The sequence below is a fragment of the Rhamphochromis longiceps genome, linkage group LG8 (genome assembly GCF_057381845.1).
Source record: "Rhamphochromis longiceps isolate RC_006_pf linkage group LG8, R_longiceps_female_GT1.1, whole genome shotgun sequence".
Lineage (NCBI taxonomy): Eukaryota > Metazoa > Chordata > Actinopteri > Cichliformes > Cichlidae > Rhamphochromis > Rhamphochromis longiceps.
In genome coordinates this window covers 23,507,973-23,532,897 of record NC_140564.1, presented here as the reverse complement: position 1 = coordinate 23,532,897, position 24,925 = coordinate 23,507,973, and the positions used below count along the sequence as shown (strand labels likewise).

Genomic DNA, 24,925 nt, shown 5'->3' with positions numbered 1-24,925 from the left:
GTAAAATATAAATCCAACATTTTATAAAGATAGAAAACAAATCTACAGATGGAATGAAAACGTAGCTTTAAAGGCATTATGTAAAATATCGACTTTGGACTAAATTTATATTTTCTTTATTGTTATTCATCATTATAATCATTTAGTTCTTTTTTTTTTTTTAAATTCTGCCACACTTCTGGACATTTCGAAATGTTTTAGAATTTTTCAGGGTAAAAACACTGAGATATGCTTTGTTACTTTGACAGAAATCAGTCTGCTTTATTAAACAGAAAGCTGCCTCAAGGAGATCTGTTACAAAAGACTTCAGAATTATACATACATAGCAATAAAACCTCTCAAACCAAACAGAAAACAAGACTAAGTTTACATATTTTTTTTTTACATTATTAGAATTAACAAAATATAGTTTTTCATCTTTCTCCCCATAGAGGGAAACCTAGTAAAGGCCAGATATTTTTAAAATGGCTTGCTATTAAGCACAACACTTGTACAGTACTACTCAATGCACTGTCACTAACAGAGACTGAAGCATGCTAGTTGTCACTTTACAAAATAAGTACAATAATTTAAATATACAAAGGCATGAGTATAGTACAAACTAACTGTCAGCACTGTTAGACAGGTACACTGAACAGGTTCAAACAGCCACTATCTCCACCTGTAGCAGGCACGTTAAATGGCTTCATTTGAGGCTGCTACACAAGACCACTGATGAAATCTCTACCTGTGAGCTCTGAACCCGCCTGGTCTAAAGACACATCAGAGACACTAACACTAATTAAATAGATTTTCATCATAATGATGTAAGGCTTCCCATCTGGAGGAACAAAAAATACTTTTCAAACATTAACTTCAAAGTTTACTCACTGATGAAATTTTTTGCATTCTTTCCAAGTGCTGCTGCTTCTGCTGGTTTTTCTAATAAGTCATTAACAATAACAACAAGAAGAAAAAAAAAAAAAAAAAAAAGGAAAAATGAAGACATACACACACACACACACACACACACACACACACACACACACACACACACACACAAAAAGAAATAAAGAAAAAAGGGAAAAGGCCAAATCAGTGCATCTTTTAACAGCAAAATGCACACGAGGAGAAGCAGCTCAGTCCTGCGGACAGTTACCGCCTGATGAAAGGCCCTTTCAGGGACTGCTTGGATATGCCTGTGTCCATGTAGCCATGGTGCCCAGCTGGAGTGTACACCATGTTGCCATGTGGTGGAGCCTGCATGGGCTGCTGGGGGTATGGCTGTGTTCCCATCATGCCCATCTGCATAGAGTACTGGGGTGACTGGTTCATATAGGCATGGTTGCCATGGTAGCCACTGTTCATCATGGGCTGGCTCATGCTGTAGCCGTTCATGGCGTTGAGGGAGGGCATGTTCATGGAGTTGACGTTGTAGGCTGGTGCCGGCATGATGTTCATGCTCATGTTCATGCGTGGCATGGCGGTCAGCGTCCTGGATGGCGCCTGCATGGCGACAGCCTGTGGCGGCCGGGGGTACATCTGCTGCTGGTGGTGCGACAGCGAGGCCGACTTGGAGCGTGCAGAGATGTGATTTTTGGAGGCCATCTGAGGCTGGATCCGCTGCGAGTGCGGGATGCCCATGTTGCGCTGTAGCATCATGGGTGGCGGTGAGCTGAGATTCGGGGACGGGGTCACGGTGGCCTGCACCTGTGGGTTGGGGACTCGATGTGGCGTCTGGGACAAGGATACCAGGCTAGAGTGCTGCGATGATAATGAGGGGGTGTTGGCGTATGATGTGATGGGGTGTGAGGCCGAGTGGTTGAAAGGCAGCGAGTGAGGGTGCTCTATGAATGTGTTGGTAAATTGTTGCAATTTGGCGAGACTAAGGCCAGAGGACTGAGAATAGTGCCCGCTGCCATACTCCCCCTGGTGGTTGATCCTCTCATAGAGGGTAAAGTTTCGGTTGTCAGATTCAGGGATGTCTGCCAGCTGCATGGTGGTGGCGAAATTGGTGGGTATGGCGCACTGAGTCATAGACTGCTGCTGGCTGTGCTGACCGTGCTGATTGTGAAGGCTATGCTGAGCATGCGGATTGTGCTGGCTGAGCTGATTGTGCTGCAGGTGATGATTGTGGTGGTGGCTATGCTGGTTGTGGGGATTGTGTTGAGTGTGCTGGGTAAGCTGATTGTGTGGACCGTGCTGATTGTGTTGGGTGTGCTGATTGTGTGGGCCGTGCCTGCTGTGGGAGGTGTGTTGATTGTGTTGGCTGCGCTGGCTGTGTTGACTGTGCTGGTTGTGCTGGCTGTTGCTCGGAGGCCTCTCAACCACGACGCAGCCCTGCGGTGACTTGACGTTGCAGTGCGGCGGTGAGCTCAGGCTGTTCTGCTGGATCATCCCGCAGCTGCCGGGGTTAACGGCAGCCATTTGTTGGCTCACGGCGCAGCTGCTCTGGGGCAGGCCGCTAGGGGGGATGCTGCCGTATGAGCAGCTGTTCTGGCCCATGGTGGAGTCGTAGCTGCTGGGGTTCTCGTAGTTCTCTGTCGTACTCTCAATGCTGCCCAGATCGCTGAAGCCACTGTCCACCACCTGCTGCGAGTGATCCGACACCGACGGTACATCCATCATGGGACTTGTCTCCATATTATGGAGCGACGGCACTGAGATGGCACTGTGGTCAGGGCTGATCTGCGTGTAGCCACTGTCCAGGATGGAGACAGCTGGGCTGTTAACTGAGCGTACTGATTGGCTGGGATGGGAGTGCGCAGAGGAAAGGGGGCTGCTGTGATCTGACTGAGGACAGTCGTCCAGCGAGGTGATCTGGGGGCTCTGGCTCACATGGGCATACGTTTGCAGGTTCCTGCAGGGCTCCTGGCTCTCCACGCAGTCCTGGAAAACATTCTCCCGCTCGGTCTCCTGCGTCAGGGACTGAACAGCTTGGGCTGTCTCTGAGTCAATCTCTGTGCAGACTGGGGGATCCTCCCTCAGCATGGGATTGAGTATTGGCCTCTCTGCAGGCGGAAGAGGCAGGTGGTGTTCTGGACAAGGACTATGCAAACTCTCTTCCTCTGACTCAGAGTCTGCAGGATTATCAGAGTCTACAGCTGCTTTTGAAGTGACTGCTGCCGCTTCAGGTGCCGGTGTTGCTTCTGATGGTTCTGCCGGCGCACTATCCTGGATGCTTTCTGTAGCAGTAGCTGGTTCCGCTTCACTACAGAGTACTGTAGAAACCTGCTGACTCAACTCAGAGTCATTGTCTTCTTTTGCATCTAAAAAAGTTGGCATGCATTTGGGTAAGTCTTTTGAACTCTCTTCCAGGTCTTCTGTATTATTCTCTGGCCCTGCTGTCTTGCTGTGGCGGTCATCTTCATCATCTGCATCCTGATCCTCTATTTGGGCTCTTTGCTCGCCCTCCTCATTTTCCTCATTCTCATTCTCTAGCGATACAGCACCCTCTGTGCTGTGCACTACATCTTTGGCTGGGGATTTCTGCTCATGTTGGACCTCCTGCTGGTCATCTTCAGGTGGTTCTGGTGAATCAGCTGCATCAACTTGCCTTGGGGACACTGCGCCAGGAGAGGCAGCTGGGGAGCACACCAGAGAAGCTACCGGTGATGCTTCTGGAGAGCTCGACTTGTGGGAGCCATGGTCAGCAGGACTTGGGGGCTCAGAGGGGAACCTGTCCAGCATTATATTGGGACTTGCCGAGCCTCTGCCTGCCTTGCTGCCCTCATCGACATGGACGCCATCCTGGTGCGGCCCATCCTTTGCTTCCTCAGTATGAATGTGGTGCTGCTCTGCCTCCATTGGAGTTTCAGGGGGTGTGTAGAGGTTCAGCTTAAAGCCCATCTTTCTTTCGTTCTTTAGCTTCCATTTAGGAGGTCCACGTTTCACTCCTTTGGGCCAGCCTTTCTTCCGTTTCACTGGACGGGGTTTGCTGGGTCTCTTAGAGAGAAGATCAGCTCCTACAGATCAAAACAATGCAACACTTTACTGGTTTGCCATGACATAGGCATAGAAGTGTAGAGAAATAACATAAGAAATATAAAGTTTAGTTGTTTTTTTGGTTTTTTGTAAACAGCAGTCATAGCTCAAGTACCTTCATTCCAGTGTTCGAGATTGTCTTTTTGCACATTTTTCTCCAGCCTTGGGCGACCTCTTCGTCGTTTTATCGGTGCAGCTGGTGTCTTGTCCTTGTGTGCCTCCTCCTCATCTTCTTCATCCATCTCACCGACTCTAAAAGTGCGCTCCAGAAGGGGCATGGGACGCTCATCCTCCGAGTTGTCGAATGGCTCGTTCAGCACCTCTGTCGTCTCTGAGATGGTTTCTGTCGTTACGCTGCTGTTTATCCGCTTTCTTTTACGCCCTCTCTTCTTCAGAACCAGGGTTCTCTGAAATACAAACATGAGAAGAACCAATGAAAACAAACCTCAATCAAAGCAGATTGGTTTTTGTTAATGCTGGAAAGTGGGGCAGTAGTGGATGACCTCCATGATGGTACAGCTTTTAAACCCATACAGGATTCTGTGCTAAATGCAAAATGTTAAAACCACAGCTCAAGACTAAATGTTTGAGCAATGCAGGCTGGTGTGGAAACCCACAAATGAGAAAGGCAGAGTAAGCAGAAACCACAGTCTATATTTTACATTCTCCAGTTGTTTCCCACCGACTGCCTCAGACTGTAACCGCTCTTCCCTCCGAAATCCTTCATAAGAAAAATGCGAAATGAATACAGTAACTAATGCACCAAATAAACCCCATCAACCACTGTCATTCTTTTCTGGTTTCCATAGTGTTTTAGTTGAAAAGGTCTCCCCTGACATCATGCAGCCAGTTGTAATATTATCTCCAGCACAAGGGGGCAGTGCCATATAGACGGAACAGATGTGAGGAGCACAGTGGAGGGCAGTAAATTAACCATGACCACTGACAATAGTACAAGGTTTAGCCTGCACAGTCTCGACACCAGCAGTGAAAACACAATCTATTATCTACAGCTGCAGGCACACAGGGAGGCTCGAGATGACAGGAGGAAGCCACTGAACCCTACACTGAATTCATGAATATTTATCAAACCTTTCCATCTCAACCACAACATGCTCTTTAATGAAGGAAAACATCTAGACATACACTCAATCCCACTTTGTCCTAGAAGCAAACTCCACAGTGGCACACACAAACACTGACAGTCACCTTTCTCTTGGCTGCAAGCATTGCATGGGCTTTTGTCAAGATGGGTGGTGAGCCATCTGAGTCGTCGTCATCGTCGTCAGCTTCCTCATCGCTCACTTCCTCAGTCAGCTGGATGCGCCTGGTCCAGGGCGGTGCGGGCCTTCGTTCGTAGGTCCTGTAGGGAACCTTACAGTGGACCTTCGTGAGAGGTTGCCTACTACTGTGAGTCATCATGTAGCCCTCTCTCTCCTCCTTCTCCCAGCAACTGGCCTGCTCCTTCAGCCGCTCAGCCTGGTAATTAAAAAGACAAGATGCATTATCTCTGGGAAAGGCGCACGCACGGATCCAACATCTGAGCAACGACGCTAATGGGAAAGCAAGAGATTGGAATTAACATCATGACAAATGAATCACTGCAGGTTTCTCCTGATAATAAGAGCAGCGTCATGATTGGATGTCTGCCCGTCATGAAGGAAACGTTCCTGTTAAGCGACCGTGGAAAGATTGCATTTCATGGAATATTCAGTACTATCAATTATGCAGTGAACTGATTTAGAGCAATTTTGCACAACATTAGATGCCTGCTGACAGTGAGAATGCCTTTCCCATTAATGGCCTCTATTTGAACTCCCAAGCTAATCAAACAAACATTTACTAACAGCATTGCAGGCAAGCAGAAACAAATAACTAGTGTTTCTTGAACAAAGGAACCTACATCCATCTCTGCTTCCCTCTCCTCCTCAGACAGGACAGCGTTCAGAGTGGTGGAAGGTGTCCAACGCAGGGCGTCTGGATCCACCTCGATCTGACGTGGGTTCGCCCTGAGCTTCTCCATGTGTCGCTGAATCAGTCGTTCCCTTCTGATCAGCACGATCCTATTTCGCGAAGAGGAAAGCACATTACTCTACATCCATAACAAAAGGTAACAGAGGGTGAAGTGTGGTTAAATACGAGCGTTAAAGTAGCGCTCATTGGTGCAGCAGGTGCTTCGTGTCCTTGGGGGTGCTTAACCTGACTTACTTCTGTCAATATTCGGCGGCATTAATGGATATGCTGTTAAAAATACCCGCTGGCCTGGATAAGTCAGACAGCAGAAGCAGCAGCGGCAGCGCAAGTTGAAGGAGACTGTGGCTCTGAAACTGACCTGCCATCCTGTCTGTCAATCATGCCAAGCTGCTGGAGAGTAGCGGCGATGTCATGTGGACACATCCCAGTGGCCCTGCTTATTCCTTTAACACTGATGTGTTTATCTGGGTGCTTATAAAGGTGCTCCAGTATGACACTTTTCCAATATGCCAGGTAGGATAAGCGACCCAGATCTGACAGCGGCTTCTCTGGGGATCCAGCTTGTCCTTCTTGCCTGGTGAGAAGGTAACCTAAAAAGACACGATTCAAACAAAAACAAAATGCTTTAGTCGAGCTGCAGGCAGCGGCTGGGTTATTTCGGATTGTAATCCAATCCCTGCGCCTCCCCCCTTCCCTCTGTATTCATGTAAAGATGTGACGCCAAACCCTAGTTGGGATTCACCTTCAAATAGTGCAAAAGGGAGAGAAGCTTTCCACTCCTTCAACCTCCGTCAGAAGGTATGACACATGCCAGCAAGGGCAACAAAGGAGGTTGAAAGAGGAAACAAAGCGACAGAGCGAAACAGAGAAGCAGCTGGATGTCATTGCTCACAGGAGACTGCACTTAGGAGAGATAACGCACAAGGAAAAAATACTAATATGGATCTGTGTGTAATTAGTTTTATAGCAGCCCTGTCAAGGGTCATCCATTATGAGCGGCATGAAATTAATTAATGCCTTTTAATGTGCACCCACTACTGAGAACCAAACAAGCTAACCTAATCACAAAACAGGGAACACATAATATTCCAGTAATCATGACAATATTCATTACTAAAGCTAAGTACAGCAGCTTGTGATAAATACACTTAGAGATGAATATTCCAATAAGTTAATTGAAAAAGTCGTTTTTCATTTTGTGTCATTTCACAAGTATATTATCATTAATAAAGCAAAACAAAAGCGCTACTCTGAGACCTGTGAAGTATGATTTGAAAGAGAACGCTTTACACACACTAATGCTCTGCTGTGAGAGCTACCTGAGACAAAGTGTTCCTCTAATACAATCCAATATAACAGAAAATCTTAATCTAAACAACTTCCAGCTCCAAAGCTACATTTTCCAATAAAGCCTTCAAAGAGCTCAGAACTCAGCTGTGTTCAATCTCCCTTAATCCCTGTCTTTGTTATCAGCACACTCTCAATATCACAGATCCTCTCGCATCTCTGTCTCAATGGTTCCCAAAGTGAACAGGAAATCAAATGCTCCATTACCGCCTGCCCACCCCTGCACTCGCTCCTTTTTTTCCTTGTCTTCCACGGTCGGCACGGAGACAACCCTTGAAAAATAATAAAATGCCTATAATGACAAAAAAATGCCTGCCTAAACACAAAAATCCACTCAAGGCAGCAACTGTTTTCATAAGTGGACTGTGGGCTTTAAATATTGTATGTGTTGCATTTACTAGACTTAAAACAAAAAACCAGCATCCACGGCTCATCAGAAGTCAAGGAGAGAGAATTTGGTGTGTGTGTGTGTGTGTGTGTGTGTGTGTGTGTGTGGGGGGGGGGGGGGGGGGGGGCTCTTCAGGCAATGCTTAGGTGAAAACTACTGGCCATCAAATTAATACTGCAGCCAGAATGTTATGTTTCCCACTCCTAATCTTCTGTGATTGCCTAAGCACTGTACATGAATGCTCTTGATTAGACACCCTTGAAAAGCCTTAACAAAATAACAGCACCTTGCCATAAGCTACAAAACTCTGCCTTTAATCTGAAACTGTTTGTAAAGACCAATAATAAAAACCAAGTGTGGTGGTCTAAAAAGGCATTAAGGAACTTACTGAAATCAATAAGGAACCTTCCAAATCCTTGCCTTTGGTACTGAGGCATGATCATTATGCAGGAGACATTGTACTTCTGCTGGCAAAGCTTTTCCTGGGGGAAGGAGAAACAGATCAAGTATGTCAGAGCTCTGCTGAAGCTGGCAATTTACTGCACCTGCCATTGTCCTTGTCTAAAGCTGTGCACATGCACATGCACATCAAATACACAAACCGAGATGTTTCACTAAAAAGTATCGCCGTGTGAGAATTACGGCTGCAACTGACATTTGAATTTTTATAACATTAGATATTCCAAGATGATCAATTTACGGTCATATAAAACTGAGAAAGCAGAAAATTTCCCCACATTTGAACCACTGTGAGGAAGAAAATCCACATCACTAAATAGACAAACTACTGTGAGGTCTCAGTATCAGCATTCACAAATGATGTGCGGTATTCCTTCATTTCCCATGAAATCACTCCGTAATTCTTACCTTGGAGAAATAGCCCACAAGATGACAGCCTTTCTCATCATTCTTTGTAAGTATGTAGAAGAGGAAAGGCTCCACATCATAATACAAGGTCTTGTGATCCAGGAAAAGCTTGGCTAACAGGCAGAGGTTTTGGCAGAATAGTTTGCTGACATTTCCATCAACCTAAACACGGAATAAAAAGAGCAAGAGGACACTGTTCAAACAGTTCCCATTCCCCCACCCTCCCAGAGCCCATTCAGTGGGATCTCATGCAGCATACAGTTATTGCTTTATTGCTGTAAAGGGAAGCTGACCTCAAATACGGAGAGGTTGTCCTTTCTGTAGATTTCATTGGCTGGCGGGTGGAACCAGCCACACTTCTTTGTGTGTCTCTGGAGGATGTTTTTGCTTCTCATGTACTTCAGACAGAACTCGCATATATAAAGCTTTTGTAATCTGGTGAAGACAAAAACGAGAGCTGAGGTTTGTACTTCAGCATGAGAGGCTTTATAACAGGACACTGAAATAAACTCGGCACCAGCAACAAAAGAAATTGGCATTATCTGGTGCAAAAAATATTACTTACCTTGAATATTCAGGTGGGTAAGGTGATGAGTACCAGGTCTGGATCTCATACTTCCCAAATTCAATGACAGCGGGGCATCGAACGGAGTCTGTGTTCATCAGTGATGAACGAGATCCGGTTCTCTGTAAAAAGATTTAACAAAGACACACTGATAAATATAGTGACCCAGATAATTCAGCATTACAGTTCCTCGTGTCAAGAACTCTGTCGAGACGAGATTGTGGTTCATGGTTCTCGTGAGAAATGAAAGATACATCTGCCCAAAATCAGTCGCACAAATAAGATAAGCTTTACCATGCTGACACCCCAGTTACCGATTGAGCCAGTGGTTTCCGTTTCTTTTTTTTTCTTTCAAATGACTATTTTTACTCAGCATTTCTGCATATTCTCTGATGTCTATATGGTTTTCTGAGTCTATAAACAAACTATGTTATATTTGAGCCCTTGATCTTTTTAACCAAAGTTAGTACCTTTTAAATTCGTAAGTATTAGTGAAATAAGCTTTTTTGCTTATTAAGACCCATGCATTCCAGACGTATAGTATATCTATCTGTTTAAATTAAGAGTGAAACTCCAGAGTCATGCTTCAGGGTCTTAGAAAAACAAAATGTTCTGTGGAAAGACAAACAGTTTGACTGAGGCCAAATTGTACCCTCAGTCAAAGATAAACAGTCTGAAGAAGGCGGAGAATTTAACCTATACGAATGTTTTGTTAGCCTGCTCAGTTATGCCCTGCTGCACGGGCCTACAGACCGGACAGTGGTGTTTTACTGTTACAGCCAACACATTTCAAAAGGTGCAGTTTTTAGGGTGAACGTTCTCCAGTTAGCATTGCACAAGTTTCCTTACAGCTCGGAAAGTGAAGGGTAGACAAGTCACTTTCTTCCATGCAAACTATGGGCAACCTGCTAGCAACCAAAACATGCAAGGAGCCTTTGGTGCAGCACCCTCTTTGCAACCGATTTCATATGGACACTGCCAGCAACCTTAATTAATAACTCCCAAACCGGTCAGGAAATACACTTTTCCGGAGGGTCTCTAGGCTTGTATGTCTGAAGTGTTAGTCTAAAAATGCTGACAAATGTTCACCTCCAAGAAGTGCAAAATGACACAAAAAAGTCAAAAAGAAGACTTTCTTTTACATGGGTTATTGTTTCATGTATTCTTGGCTTGTATTTAGCTTTTTTATTGGCAAGAGTTTACCAATTAGGCAATGAACACAATTGGATTAGAAGTTGGCTCCTTTTATATTACAATATACTCAAGAGAGCTGAATAAAACTGACATGACATATTATCACTGAAAGACCTTCTTTGTGTATATAATCCCACTTTGGTTCTCCTTTCAGTTTTCTTGCAAGCACGTAAAATGAGCAAAAGATTTATAGCGTTTTCCTACCTGAGCAGCGAGTTCCTGGATTCGTGTGAAGGTCTCGATGTCCTCCTCTGTGACGTGGTCTCTGGACATGGCCGCAAAGTCTGCCTGGGTCTCCTGCTTCACGTGCAGCTCCCCGTTGTGGCCTGTTAGAGGAACAATAGCACGACATCAACACATCAGGCGGCACATCAACAGCGCCCCGTTTGAAGCAGCCGTGGAATAATCTCATAAATGCATTCTATGCAAATGTGCTTATACTGTGAGCACTGCTGCTGAGCCTGTTTGAGGCTGTGTCTCAGAGGAATTTCATAATGTATCATCTTTGCATGTTTATATGAAAATCCCTAATGTAATGAAGTGAAACTAAATCACTAATTGCGTAACCGCTTTCATGTGCTTAGTCATCCACCAAGACAGTTTCCCATGAATTAAGAAGCAGATGCAGTGAAGGGAGCGAGTGTCGACATGAAAAGCAACTGATGCTGGAAAGCAGGCAGTAATTTTATGAAAGACATCAACACCATGACTTAACCACCAAAACAAAAACCCATTACAAGTGGAAGTGATGCATCATTAACATATTTATGGAAATGTGCTGGAGGAGTAACGAGTGTTTGTGCGGGATATTGTTTAGAACTTCTTGAAACATACATCCGTTTGGTTTTTTTCCCCCTACAGGTCTTTCTTTTTTTTTTTAAGCTGTGACTTCACTCCTGAAGACAGTGAAATGTAAGGGTTACTGCACTTAGGCCATAATCATCATGTCAGCTCTGAGTCAGCTTGGGTGGGTGAATCACTGGTTCGTAATGACCGCTGGAAGTGAGGTTGAGAGGAGACAGTGATTTCAAGAGTGAGGGTGGGATGAGGAAGAGGGCGATGGGACTACAGTCTCTACTAGGTAGTGATCACAATGGGCGCACTACTGCAGACGGTCGAAGACAGAGCAAGGAGCAACATGAGGGAGTTAGTGGGCCATGCACTATGACAAAAGCCAACGGGCGAGAGGATGGAAGCCACGTATACTCCGCAGTCAAGTCAAAACGCAACGAAATTGTGTTAATAAACTAAAAGAATTTAAATTAGGAGGAAGATTAGTAGTCTGTTAGAGTGCTGAGGGTGCCTTCTCAAAGAAAAGATAAGCTCTAGTCTGGAAAAAAATAACTGCGAGTGTCAAGCTTTTAAAAAATGAAAGTAAAAAATAAAGAAGAAGCTTAGAGGTGTGGAGACGCAGGTCTTGGTTGGAATTTCGAGCCTTGCTTACCATGATTATTCTCAGGCTTAATTCTTCCGTCAGTCAAGTCTCCCTTTCCTGGTGAGAGGGCTCCCTTCTGAGGGCTCCCTTTATACCTCAGCCTGCCTAGTGTCCTGCGCTTTTTAAAGAAAGGGTTACGTTTGAAATGACTGACCATCTTAAACGGGTGTCCTCTGGGTCGGCCTGGCCCAGCAGTTGTGGAGTCTAACCTATTTTTATTAAACTCGCTCTTTCCAAGGCGCTGGGGCCCCGTTTTGGACGTATGGGGGGAGTACTGCTTATGGGGCAGGGGCTTAGGTGGCGCATAGGAAGGTAGTCGCTTTTTCCGTGACTGTCCCTGAGTAGTAAAAATGTGAGAGAGTCCGTCAAAAAGTCCCTTAAGTTGGCTGCTATTGCAGAGACTACTCAGGGAAGGAACACTAGACTGGCTGGAAGAGCTCTGGGGAGAGTTAGCAGAAGTGGAGCTGCTGGACACCTGCGAGGGGGGGCTAAGTCCGGGCAATGTGGAAGCAGGAGGAAGTGCAGAGGATGAGGGGGTTATCTTTTGAGAGGCATCAGCAGCAAAGGCAAACAGCTCTGGTGGCTTGGACAGTTTGGGTGGACCCTTTTCTCTAGAGCTTAACTGTTTGGCGGGCGACTCTATGGCTACAGCTCGCATGTGACGGCCCACGGGGGAAGGAGTAAAGAATTTCGAAAGCCCATCGATAAGCCCTTTAATTTTCTTGTTAACAGTGAGTGTAGCTGGGGTGGAGGTGGGCGTGAGGAGGGGAGTGGTGGAGGGAGTGGAAGTGGTGAATTGGGTGGCGTCGACCGCACAACAAGGGTCTGCAACAGCAAATCTGTCTCGGGCGTCCTTCACAGATGCAGCATGACCAGATGAAGGTGTGGAACAGACGGTAATCTTTTGACCCCTACCAGGTGACCCCCTTCCTCCCAGTGCTACCATGGAGCCGTCACCACTGGTTACAGACCTGCCGGGACAAGAACAGCAAAGTAAATGTAGATCTCACTGCTGACACATGAATGTAACCAAAAACATCAACTCAGACGTGTAATTATGTCATTAACGTTTTGCGGCACAAATCATTCTCAGAAATGTAATGTCGTTAACAGTAATATTTATACAAAGCCTAAAGTCTTGCTTCATATTTCCTGTTCAGAGTTATCTGCGAGATTCTTAGTTAGACACAATAATTTTTGTTTTCTCTACCCTGACACCAGGAGCTCATATTCCCAGGCACAGGATGAATAAAATGCTCACAGCATGATGTAAGTTGTGGACATCTATTCATTTTCACACATAAAAATGTCTGTTTATATAATTATAACCTGTATAACCATCTATATAATTTAACTGTTACTGTTGTTGCTGTAACATACAGCAGAAATGCCCCCACGCGGCATCAATAAAGGGCATTCAAACTATTATTAGCACTGCTACTGACTGAAAATAGCATTTAAATAGAAATATTGTAATGATAGAGGGGCTGCACAAATCATCTTACATTCACTTTTTTAAACATTTTTATATCAAGATATATTTTCAAATCAAGATATAAAATACATCTGCACATCTTGCCTGAATACACAAGAGAGTGAAAATACTAAACCTTCTGTAGTTTTAAGGGGCTTGCTACAGCCCAGAGCGAACACACCGTCCAGCTATAGACTGTTTAAAAAGATGGAAGTAGCCACACACATGTCAGCCATCACTGTGAGCAGACGCTCATAGGGGAAGTGAGCCATCAGTTCTAAGGTAGCCCTACCTTAAAGCATACTCAGGTTTGTTCTCCTTTTTGACACTAATCACGAGCATTATTTACAAAAATAACTTCAACTATGTTGTACTTAGTATGACAGAAACCACAAATTCATTTGGAAAGTGGTTCCAGAGGTCACAGAACAAGGGTGCAGAAAGGTCATTTTTGAGTAGATGAGTCTCCTCCCGCTGGCTATTAGAAAAACAAGACTTGGTAGCAACGACCATCTTTTATAAAGGCTATATATATATATATATATAAAGTCTACGGATCTCCTTTATCCAATAACAACACTTAAGTGCTGTTTACACGTGAATTTACCAATATTAATTCTATGTAATGCATAGAAGTGATCTGTATTTGTTTTCCATTTTTGGGTGTTCTTATTCTCTGTGGAGGCTAAATGTATTATAGCTTATGTTTAAATTTATAGTTAATCAGGTCAGGAACTTAAACCAGAGTCAAGCTATAAACTGTAATGCATGAATGTTTGCAAAGGACCATGGATCGTTTACTATAAAAATGGCAATTTGACTTCTCTACAGAAATGTTGCCATGTATTGAGATCTTACCAGCAGATGCACTATTATTACACCAAACAATTAACCTTGAGTATAATGTAACTGCTGTTAGTTAGATTACAGCACACTTACATTCTTTGTTTGAGCTTATTTCTGGGCCTTCCGATTGGCTTTGCATATCGACGTTTGATCTGATCGGCTTTCTTGTGCAGCAGTTTCTTCCCGTTCTCCTTCGGCCTGCAGACTTGGCAGATCCAGGTTCCTGGAGGGTGTCCAAACAGAGAGAGTACCGTTTGGGTGGGTTCATCAATTCAGAGGACATACAGTACATTCATTTGAAACATTTCCTTTAATAGGAAGAGCTGGCGAGATTCCCACCAGCTCACAATGACAATCAATTACTCAGCACAAAGCGAAAATCCATAAGAAAAACATTGGGTCAGTTCTCCGTTTGGAAAAATAGACTTTGCGTCAGCTTGTTGAGCTCAGCTATGTGACTCGTATGAATTGCCTGCCAAATATCCTACTACAGTACGTGCACCATCATTACAAGCCTCAATGTAGGGTCAGTACTGTAATCCAGAGATAGCAAATCTCCCCAGGGAAGCTGGAATAATTTGATATGCATGCAAAGCTCCTAATAAGCCACCGCTGCTTCTCTGTGTGCTGAGTGACAGCCCCAAACGGCCTTCTGTGAAGAAAAGGCTTTGAATTGACAGCAGAGGGGGGAAAACAGAGAAGCCAGACAGTATAAACACCTCACCTTTTGGCATTCTTGAAAGCGGCGGATCGCAGCATTCCATGTGAAAGCCCCGATCACATGAATCGCAGAACAGCATCTCATCCTGAAAGGGAACAGCAGGCATGTGTAAAGGATGTCCCAGTTGCATACATGTAACACCCCCGTCATTTAAAGTCTTTCTTTTTTTGAAAAATAAGCCCAATTGTGCACAAGAGAGGCTTTACAAATCTCAACAAATCCTCAGGGATGCACAAAATGGGATCTACCTTCAAGCCAACAACACTGAAAATGGTGTGTGTTAAGATGCATGTGTAATACTCACAGCGTTTTTCCCCTGTATTCGACAGGAGCTGCAGGTTTTGCATTCAATACACTGCCACCGTAATCTCTTCACATTTGAGGTTAATTCAGTGGAAAACTTCAGACATGATGGATGTCCTTTAGGAGCAATAAAAAATGCATATTAGCACAGGACATTTTACCACCGCTGGCGCTGTCACCGAGCCAGAGACAAGGTTTTTCATTTGTCAACACAGTCAGGTTAAACATTAACATATTACATCACTAAAAAACAATGCTGGGCCTGTGCCTGTATGTCCACAACACTTTTCCTCCTGGCACAAGTTGTGTCTAAAAACAGTATGATCAAACATCTGAGCCACTAATTACAGATAATTTGATCTTAATGAGGCAGAAACAGTAGCAGCACTCATTCTAATGGAAGCTGATCCATGAAAGTCATGTAAAAGCTTGCCTCTTCTCTCACCCGGCTCCCTCTCATGGTTGTAAAACAGCTGTTTTACAGTGAGAGCACAATTTGTGTACACTACGAGTGGTTAATGAAAACCACCTCGACGCTACTTAGTCAAATTTGAGCTATAAAAATGTCACCAGGAGAACAATTCCTTACGGCATTTAAAATAATTGTTCAAACATAAATGACTCCTAGGCAGAGGTAATTTTATGGGGGGTTAGCAGTTTTGTCTGGAACAAAAGAACACTAAAGGAAATGCCAACAATCTGCAGCGGGGAAAGGTTGATCTTTGATCTGCTATAACTGGAGTGGCTCTATAAAATAATTTGAAGTAAGCGAAAATGACTTGGGTGATTTCAGATTGTAATGGTCACTTGGAGCATCTGCCCTTCTGAGGCTTGCAAGTAATTTGGATCCCTCCAGCCACTCAATTTGCAGATTGTTCTTCCAATAAATCCCTTAAAGGGAAGAGAAAAATATGGTGAAAGAATATGAAATCTGCCTAACCGATGCAGAAAACTGCTACCGCCAAGGTTGGATGACTTGAATATATACTGAACACTGTGAGATGACAGAAATTTGTTGGCATTTCTTTAATACTGCTGATGTAATTAGTTTATATCAGGCAATGTGTCTGCTTAATGCCCCACTCTACCCCCGAATAATCTATTTATGTCTATATATTCACACTCTTGGAGCGTGACTTCTACCCATTAGGTTTTGACTGCTCAACAGTTGTTCTGTGTATCAGGTACAACATGGTAGGAGGGTTAGCCCTTTAAAGCTGAGTACACAGTGTGTGTGTGTCTTTTTTTATTGATCTTGTACAATGTGTTAACTTGCTTTACACATTTTAATTGGCCTTCCTCCACGGCCAGAACCTGCTCGCACGCTATGGGTCAATCAACCTGCCACAATGTAAAAGCTCACTGTGAGCGCAAACACCCAGGTAATAAAGTTTATTCAAATAGGATTAGCTGTGTATTCAGTGTTGACAAGAAAGAAGGAGAAAGAGTCACTCACACACACAGACAGAAAGTGGTAATTCTGCACTATTCTGCAGCCAAAACTGACACCGCTGCCTTTAAATGGTAAATTTAGGTCAAGTAGGATTTATTATACTTGAGAAATAAACAAGTTAATGTATCACAAAGGAGCGTTACTGAAAAGAAGATGTTTATGTTTTTGTTGGGATACTGATAATATGCCAAAATAATGCAAGAACATGTTTTTGAAAACATCGAGCACTACTGAGTCGTGATACGAAAACACAGGCACATACTAAACTGTGAATTTTAACACCATTAAATGTGCAAAATGTTTGACTGATGATAGAAATCTAGCTTAGTTTGCACAACATTTCAAACACAACATTTCATACATATAGCATAAATATGACATCATGTTATACGCCAGTGCAGAGATTTTAACCACATTTCTGACCTATGTCCACATATACGCTGACACTGTTGCTTCTGAGCTAACATACCAGCAGTTTAGTCTTGTTTACAGTATGTTATGGCTCGTGGGAACATGCAGTAAAGTGAAGCGTTACACAAGGTGACTTACCACTGCTCCCACAGTCTGCACAGGACAGCAGCTCTTCTGGCCGCTTGTCCCGATTTGACTCTTTCGTTCCGAGACAGAAACTGCATATTGGGATGGGGTCGACCCGGAGCTGGTGTGGGAACACAAGCAAAGACAAACTGATTAAGGGACAGAATGACAGACTGTGTGTGCAGCGCTGAAATCTTTGATCCAGATTTTGAGATAACTATTCATGTATTGCTGGTTAACATGAAAAGTGCGGATTCAATGAAACTCCCATGAAAATATCAGCGGGAAGAAGCAGCTTAGAGAATGGGAAAAAAATAAAAGAGTGGAGTTCTCACAGACTAGAAATGAATAATAAATGAATCTTATCCTCAGAGATATGCTGCATCTGAGATCCACCTCTTTTATCCATTACATCTGAATGGGTAAGTGATCTTAGTAATCATAGTTTAAGGGCTTAATCCAATTCTTAAAGCTTGCACTCCAGTCTGAAAGGATTAACCAGCATGTAATCAAATTACCTCAATAATAAAACATGCTCTCATTGTTACTGCCATGATCCACAGTAAATGTTGCAAGTCTCAGAACAAACGCTCATTTAAGGGCTTACGGTTAAGTTCAGAAGAAGTAAAATATGAGCTCAAGGTTTAAGAGGATTTCCCCATTGATCACTCAGAATGAAGAGAGGCCGACTTCAGAGAGAGCGCGAGAGCTGGGAAGACTTTGTGTCATTACTTCATACAAAGCCAGTCAAAGTCTAATGAATCTTAGGCTGAAATCAAGACCAGACTTAACTGAGATGGCTGCAGTATGGCTTTCACAAGTCTCCCTTTAAATGTGAGATCATACATAAAAGCCTCTTACAGAAGCAACAAACAAACTGCGGTTTCCTTCTCAGCTCGAGAGGAAGTTCTTAACGGAAAATAACACTCGCAGGGTGTGACCGTAAATAACCCACCTCATCATCAGTTTACACACTAAGGCCTCACCAATTGACTGGAGCCTTGGAGGGCCCTCTAGGGATGGCCATAATTAGTTCCTGGTTTCTATGACGCAGATCATCATCCTGACCATAACCCAATTTGCATCTTTCAAATTTCTGCTGGCACTGACCTCCCTCTGACCCTCATTTGAATCGGGGGAGGTGTTGTTTTTCCTTTTCCATTCGTCAACAAAACACAAAAACAGCAGCATCCCTTCAACCCGTCACTCCACTCCAAATGAACCCCAGAGGGAAAGTGAAGCAAGGATGCAATGGCAATCTGGTCATTGTTCCTGGCTGTATCAATTACTTGCTACGGCGAGGGGAAGCAGTTTACTGCCACATCAATGATTACTCTATTTTCCAACCTGCCAGGTCAATATTTGAAAGCGGGCTGGCATTAGAAGCAGACTGCTGCTCACACAGCTGTGATTATGGACATAAAACCACAAAAAAATCTATGTGATGAGCTTTGTGATGACTCTACATCTGTATGATTTAACACTGTGGCTCGGAGGTAACTGGTGATTTTTGATATATGTGATGATAACTCACAATAAAACACATCTCACCCAGACAAAAGGCAGCAAGTTCAAGAAGGGCAGACAACATTGCCTTCACAGTCCAAATGCACATAATGATCTCAATGATTTTTGTACGCAAAAGGGACAAAATAACAATAAGATCAACAAACAATCAGGAGCAGAGTCACAGAGGGTGGATAACCTTATATGCTGTTCAAACCTTCTGCTACTGACGGGCAACCAATCAGAAAAAAGCTGGTGTGAAGGGGGCAAAAGACAGATAGAAAATGGCTTATTAGAGTCGATATAATATAAATAAAGATTATTATCAACGCATAAACAACGCAAAGCTACTGTAGTACAGTCCAAGAATTAAAATATAGAGCTGAAATTACCATTACAGGTCACCTATAAGAACAAAATGTTATAATGAATATCTCTGGTGTAAAGGCAAAAGCTGAATTTTTAGAACTTGTTGTGGACGTTTTGCTTAATTTTCTGTCATTTCCAAAATGTTGTTGCTTTTAAAGCCCTGTGTTTTGTTAACTCGACTGTGCAAAATCTGCCAGCTAAGGCTTCATCAAAGTTGAATTGAGACTTGCTTCAAGCAGACAAAAGGGGAAAAACATTAGCAGTCGTCCTTGATCACCGATCAACGAAGTCTGTATTATCACTGCTAACAGATGCAGACAACAGGATTTGAGAACAGAGCCTTGGTGTTAGGAATACTTTGGGTTATGCCTTGTTGTTTAGGTACACGAAGTGCACTGTGTGACACTTTCATTATATGTTAACAGACAACTATAAATACGATTTCCGCTAAAGCGATAAAGACTGATAATGACAGTGCTAATGTGCAACCTGTGTACGCCGCTGATGAAATGCTCCAAGCACAGTGATGTGAAGTTGTTTAAAATAATAAGTCTTAATAAGGCTCCATAACACAGTCTCCACTGACTCAGCTATGAAGGCTGGATTAATTTCCATTAGGAATATTCTTGTGTCTGGTGATTAAAAACCAATAGCAATTTGAAATCTGTACAAGAGAAAAATGCAAAATAAAGAAAGAAAGAAAGAAACGCAGCTGAAGAGATGCTGATGATTTACTTGGGGATTCTAAATTAAGTACATTACAGGAAATTATGCTGCTTCAAAAGAGCAGGCTGTCCTGAGTGAGGGGGTGGGGTCCTATTAGAACAGTGCTGGTAGAGAGAAAGAGAGAGAGAGCTCAAGTGGTTGCATAACACAGCAGGAAAAAAACTCTCATTCCTTGCCTTTGTTCCTGCCAGAGTCTCTTCAGAATCTAATAAACTCTAAACCAAGACTGCTCTTTTTTACCTCAAAGTATCTCTTATTCTCAGCACACACACTCAACTACTGAGCAGGCAGAGCTGTCTCATCCTTTGAAGTGAACAGCAAACCTGGACCCGGCGAGGTGATGTCATCAGGCCGCGAGCAATAGGTTGAAATGTTCCAAATGGAAAACAGCAGGCCTTCCTCAGCTATGAGAACCACTGCAGGACACTGTGTCTCTAAACACTTCTCAGTTTCACTTTTGGCCTCACCACAGACACAGTCACAGTTGTGGCTGCAGTATCAAGGTGTCGCTTCCTGATTATTCACTGTGAAACTGGTGAAGAGCAGAGTGACATCTCTATAGCCTGATGCTGCTTGCTACTTCAGCTGCATAACTTGTGCATAAACTAGACCGCATTTCATCTTGATAAGCCTCAACACATGATATGCAAAAAGCCTTGACAACACACTAACTAGATGACTACACACTGCACTTTAGGTCACGCAGTGAAAACCATTTTCCATCAAGCACTCTTCCCACTCTTTGACAGTGTCTTAAAATTGCAAAGCAAGAACAAAAGTGCTGTCATCTTGCAGACATTTGTCAGCAGCGTGTGTTATTGTTAAACACCAGTAACAAAGACACAATCTCTGCAAACTATAAACCACCCTGTGGATGTCGAAAGTTTGTTTATATGGTGTTATTTCCTCTCTGGGGCATCTCAGTTTGCACCAAGTTCATAACAGCTGCATGCAGTCGGGAGAATATTCAGTCTTACTTTCTCAACACATGCTCATTCACGTGCAAATTACCAATAATCTATCATAATTTTGTTCACCAACTCACAAGAACGCCAGCCACATCCTTTAAGGTCATTAGGCTAGAGTTACATAACCTGTGGGAAGCCTACAGCAGACTGCCTACCACACAGTCAGCATGACTTTCTGATTATCCAAGCTCTCTTATTATGGAGACCAACAGCAACACAATCCCAAAGGGACGCACTCTAGATGGCGTTGTTTCAGACCTGCCCAGCTTTAAGTCCCAAAGATTAAGACAACAATCATAAAAGTCCTACTCTTAAGTGGCCTGAACTTTCAACCTTCCCAACTGCTGAAGGTTTCAAATAAATGCCACTGCTGAAGAACCCAAAAAAAGCTGTGGCACATGTCAGAGCTTGACAAGAAGATCAAAAACAATAAGACATCAACAACAGCAGGAATATGTTTCTACTTTTAGGAATGTCTCCTTTTGGGTTAACAGCAGCATTAGGCAAAGAAAAGCTCAGAATGACACATGAATCAACACGACTGAAGTAAGATCAAGAAGGAGTAACAATGCAGAGGCCGAGGAGTGTGTACCTGGTCTCGCTCGTGGGGGAGGAGTGTCACAGATGACAGGACCAAGGTGGAAGCACTTGGACACCTGGAGCTCCTTCCCTCTACGCTTCCATGGCTGAGCTTATACCTCGGACCATTTTTTGACAACCTGCCAGTGTTAACTGCTCGCTTAGCAGCCAGCCGCAACCTCTGCCGGAAAGCGGGGTTATCAACAATGTCTGAGAGGTCATCCTGGTTCCTCAGATACCTCTCGATGTTCTTTAGCGAGGAGCCATGGGTATCATCCAGGCCTTCGATGGCCCTCCTAAGCATTTTATTCCAATCAATATGGCGCAGATCGCTCGAATTCCATATAGATTCCTTTGATGGCACAGGTGCATTTGCAGGCAAGATTGATCCAACTCTTCCGGGATGTCCTGGGTCCTTGTAGGAGGCGCTTCCTTTATTTGTAACCTTGAGGATAGAGCCATCGTGAACACTTAATTCCAACTGCTCAAGGACGGTCTTCTTGTCCAGTCCATGTGACGTTGCCACCGCATGGCAAATTCTCTCCTCTGAGGGCCTCTGCTTTTGCCTTTTGATTTTCTGTATTGCTTCAAGAATCCACTCAGTGTAAAGAGGGTTTGCAAGTTTTACCATGGTTGAACAATTAGCCTCACAAAAATGAGATCCATAAAGATTCCCCCTTTCTGCTGCTGAAAACTGGGTACATCCACATCCTTAGTAAGATCAAGAAGTTATGTTCCACAACCGCATCCGCTCACTATTTCTTCTCAATCCTGGGTATCTCACATTGAACTTCAACAAAAGTTGGCACTAGTAAATTCCACAATGGTAGTCACCAGCTGACCAGGAGCTGAGTTTATTAAAATTCCAGATTAAATCTAAAAGAAAAACAGAAAAAAGAAAAAACAACAAATAGTCAGATCACCTTTTATTTCTCCTTATTCACATTCTGTAAACTATCTGATGGCACATCGGGTATGAAAGCTAAGCCAGAGGAATGCAGGACTTTTTAAGATGTGCTAAAACATGAGAAACAGATGGATAAAAACAGATGCAGGCGCTGTCATGGCTGCTAAAGAAATCAGAGTGACTTAATCCATAGTCTGACACTTTAATCCACACACCAAACCAGATGTCCATTTCAAAAGAGACTCTTTTTTTCCCTTCTTCTAAAAGTAGTAAGTTTTCACACTATGACAGGCAGCTAGAAACTTCTACCGACTTCTGGGAAAGTGTACACAGTCACCTCGAAAGAAACACATTTTCGGTTTCAGAGTCCCTTTCGCATTTGGAAAAAAACAGAGGCAACCTTAGGAGTTAACATTTATTTCTGCTGCACGTAAATATCACACACAAACTGGCTAAAAACACACATATTACAGTCAAAAAGAGGTAATCATACGTAAAAGTTTAACCGTTAGTTGTCCGCACGAGACTTTTTTTGACAGCTCCACGTCCGCGGCGACGAAACTGATCAGCGCGAGCTTTAATGACACACGTAATAATCAATGCTCACTTCCTGACAGCTGCTGACAGGCGCTTCGGGGCACGTCCGCAGTCGCCACCGAGCCGTTTGACGACGGAAGAAAGCGGTGGTAAGACAAAAAAAACTACGTTAACACACCGAAGAGTTTGCGCTCCGCCGAGTTGAGCAGATAAATGACAGCGTTGCCAGCATTACTGATGTCACCTAAACAGTCGCCATTTTGTTACAATGTTGTAGTTTACATGAATCCGACATGACGCTGATTACAATCCAATGGAGTCTCATTAAAGCTTACCTACACTAATGTGCCCTCCCTAGCAACTTCAATATTGGCTGTAAAGACAAGATCCGATTTCTGGTTTGATAAAGCACATGTCAATCTTTATGTATGAGCTCACTCTAAGAGGCACGGCACTGGCTGTATGATCTGTCACTTCACTCAATTGACCCGCCTCTTAAGGTGCCTACAGTGACGAATTGATATCATTCACCTCCAGCACGCGTTACATCTGAACTTGCGGCTCCATACGTAGCGAAGGGTTATTATTAAGTTATAAATACACTATATCAGGCATTAAATAGTAAGTTGCAATTAAATGAGACGAATATTTAACCTCATTTACAAAGCGTTTAACACCGGCCCACCTTTACTCCGATTCCCTCCTTGAAACAGTTGGTTACACTTGAAAGTGATTTGGATCGTTTTAGACTTTAATTGGCTGTTTGTTAAATCTATCATTTGTTTGCATAAAACCTGCAAAGGCCCTCACTACTGGTTTAAAGTGGCACACATATCTCTATTTATTTATTTATTTATTTTTAAATAATTCCAGGTAGCATATGCAAGACTCCTGCAGGCATAAATGCATGCTATCGCCTTCTCCCCTCCTCCGTCCCTGCCTCCTTCTCTCTTTATCTTCCTCCCCTTTTTTATAATTTCCCCGAGAGGAGCCGTAATTCTCCCGATATTTAACATTTAAACTATTAAATTGAGAGGGGGGAAGATAAATATATATTCCGTTACGCGTTACGTTAAAAAAAAGTAGGTTTTGCGCTCGCTCCACATCCGCCAGCAAAATTATATTAACGTCCCGTGTTGCGCCGTGCAACGATGGCATGACCTCTTTATCACCATTAACTATCAAATATCTCCAATGAGGACAAATAGTGAGCCCTGGAGGCGGGAGAGAGGGATGTGAGGGGGGGAGTAAAGATGTTCAGTAGGGAATACAAGTTAACACGGCTGCCGGGAGAGTGGCTCCTTCATCACCGCTTCTCAATTATGTATCGCTAGTTCTTTCGCTTCAAGTAGTGCTCCCCATCTCTCAGCTTCACCTCACATTTCACACCTAAGCTATACACATATATATATTAGAAATGATACACAAGCCTCCTTTTTGATTTTTCGCAGTATTTTTCTTTCTCCACCCCCCCTTACACACTCACCACCACCACTGTTAAGATGTTATAGGCTGCACAGAACCGATCTCTAATCAGACGCCGCCGTGGGCGAGAAGGCACAACAAATTAACGGCAAGTTTCATGCAAGGATGAACATATAACTAGTAGGAAAGAGGTAAAAAAAAAGAAAAGAAAGAGGGAGCGAGAGAGGGAGAGCGTGAGGGAGAGAGGGAGAGAGAGAGGGCACAGGCTACCGTAAATATTTGCTGGTAGTTTTACCTCTTCAAGTTTTTCCCCCCCTCGGATAGTCCTCTTCATTATCGGGGAAAACGTCGAAGGATAAAATGCGACGCGACATATCCGAGCGATTTTGCGGGATTTGATGTCCTGAAACGAAGGCTGAAAAGCTTGCGCCGAGACATGGAGAGGACCTGATAACAACTAATTGAAAGGTTAATCTACATAGCAGCCTGTGACAAAGTGGTACCCTCCCCCTTCTTCTTCTTCCACTGTAGACATCCCTACTTCAGTGTAGTGGAGCGGACCGTCGCCCCTTTAGTGCGCTCCTACAATGATATTGTCAATTTCACTTTTTTTCCCCCTCCCCTCTCACCACCACCACCTCACCATCAACACGTCCAGCGATGAGCCAAGAGGAACATTTTTACACTTCCATGTTTTTTTTGTTTTGTTTGTGTGTGTGTGTGTGTGTGTGTGTGTGTGTGTGTGTGTGTGTGTGTGTGTGTGTGTGTGTGTGTGTGTGTGTGGATTAGCCACGGCTTGCTACGTGACATTTTGATGTCGTAACAGCCCCATTAACGCCAG

The 24,925-nt window shown here is 43.6% G+C and overlaps 1 protein-coding gene across 6 annotated transcripts; it reads right to left on the bottom strand.

Moving 5' to 3' along the window:
• Window positions 1-916: 916 nt before the first annotated feature.
• On the bottom strand, window positions 917-24,617 carry kat6b (K(lysine) acetyltransferase 6B). Of its 6 annotated transcripts, none has more exons than XM_085416570.1 (17): window positions 24,380-24,617; window positions 21,229-22,091; window positions 17,080-17,188; window positions 15,079-15,194; window positions 14,778-14,859; window positions 14,147-14,276; window positions 11,743-12,704; window positions 10,503-10,624; window positions 9,105-9,226; window positions 8,833-8,974; window positions 8,540-8,701; window positions 8,061-8,154; window positions 6,296-6,527; window positions 5,867-6,026; window positions 5,173-5,442; window positions 4,079-4,370; window positions 917-3,944 (listed from the first exon to the last, which is right to left on the bottom strand). In XM_085416570.1, the coding sequence occupies exons 2-17, from the start codon at window positions 21,844-21,846 to the stop codon at window positions 1,135-1,137; spliced, it is 6,423 nt and encodes a 2,140-aa protein (XP_085272696.1). In that variant the 5' UTR covers window positions 21,847-22,091; window positions 24,380-24,617; the 3' UTR covers window positions 917-1,134. The 6 variants fall into 6 exon arrangements, with proteins under 6 accessions (XP_085272696.1, XP_085272701.1, XP_085272698.1 ...); XM_085416575.1 differs by having other exon boundaries at window positions 12,649-12,704; XM_085416572.1 differs by lacking the exon at window positions 24,380-24,617 and adding an exon at window positions 22,730-23,003.
• Window positions 24,618-24,925: the final 308 nt, after the last annotated feature.

Excerpts from the sequence above, each read along its gene's own strand:
- kat6b (XM_085416570.1), bottom strand. The coding sequence starts at position 21,846 with ATGGTAAAACTTGCAAACCCTCTTTACACTGAGTGGATTCTTGAAGCA. Across the intron at positions 17,189-21,228 it reads TCCCCCACGAGCGAGACCAG|CTCCGGGTCGACCCCATCCC; the intron begins GTACACACTCCT and ends TTCCCACACCAG. Across the intron at positions 14,860-15,078 it reads GAATACAGGGGAAAAACGCT|GATGAGATGCTGTTCTGCGA; the intron begins GTGAGTATTACA and ends GTTCCCTTTCAG.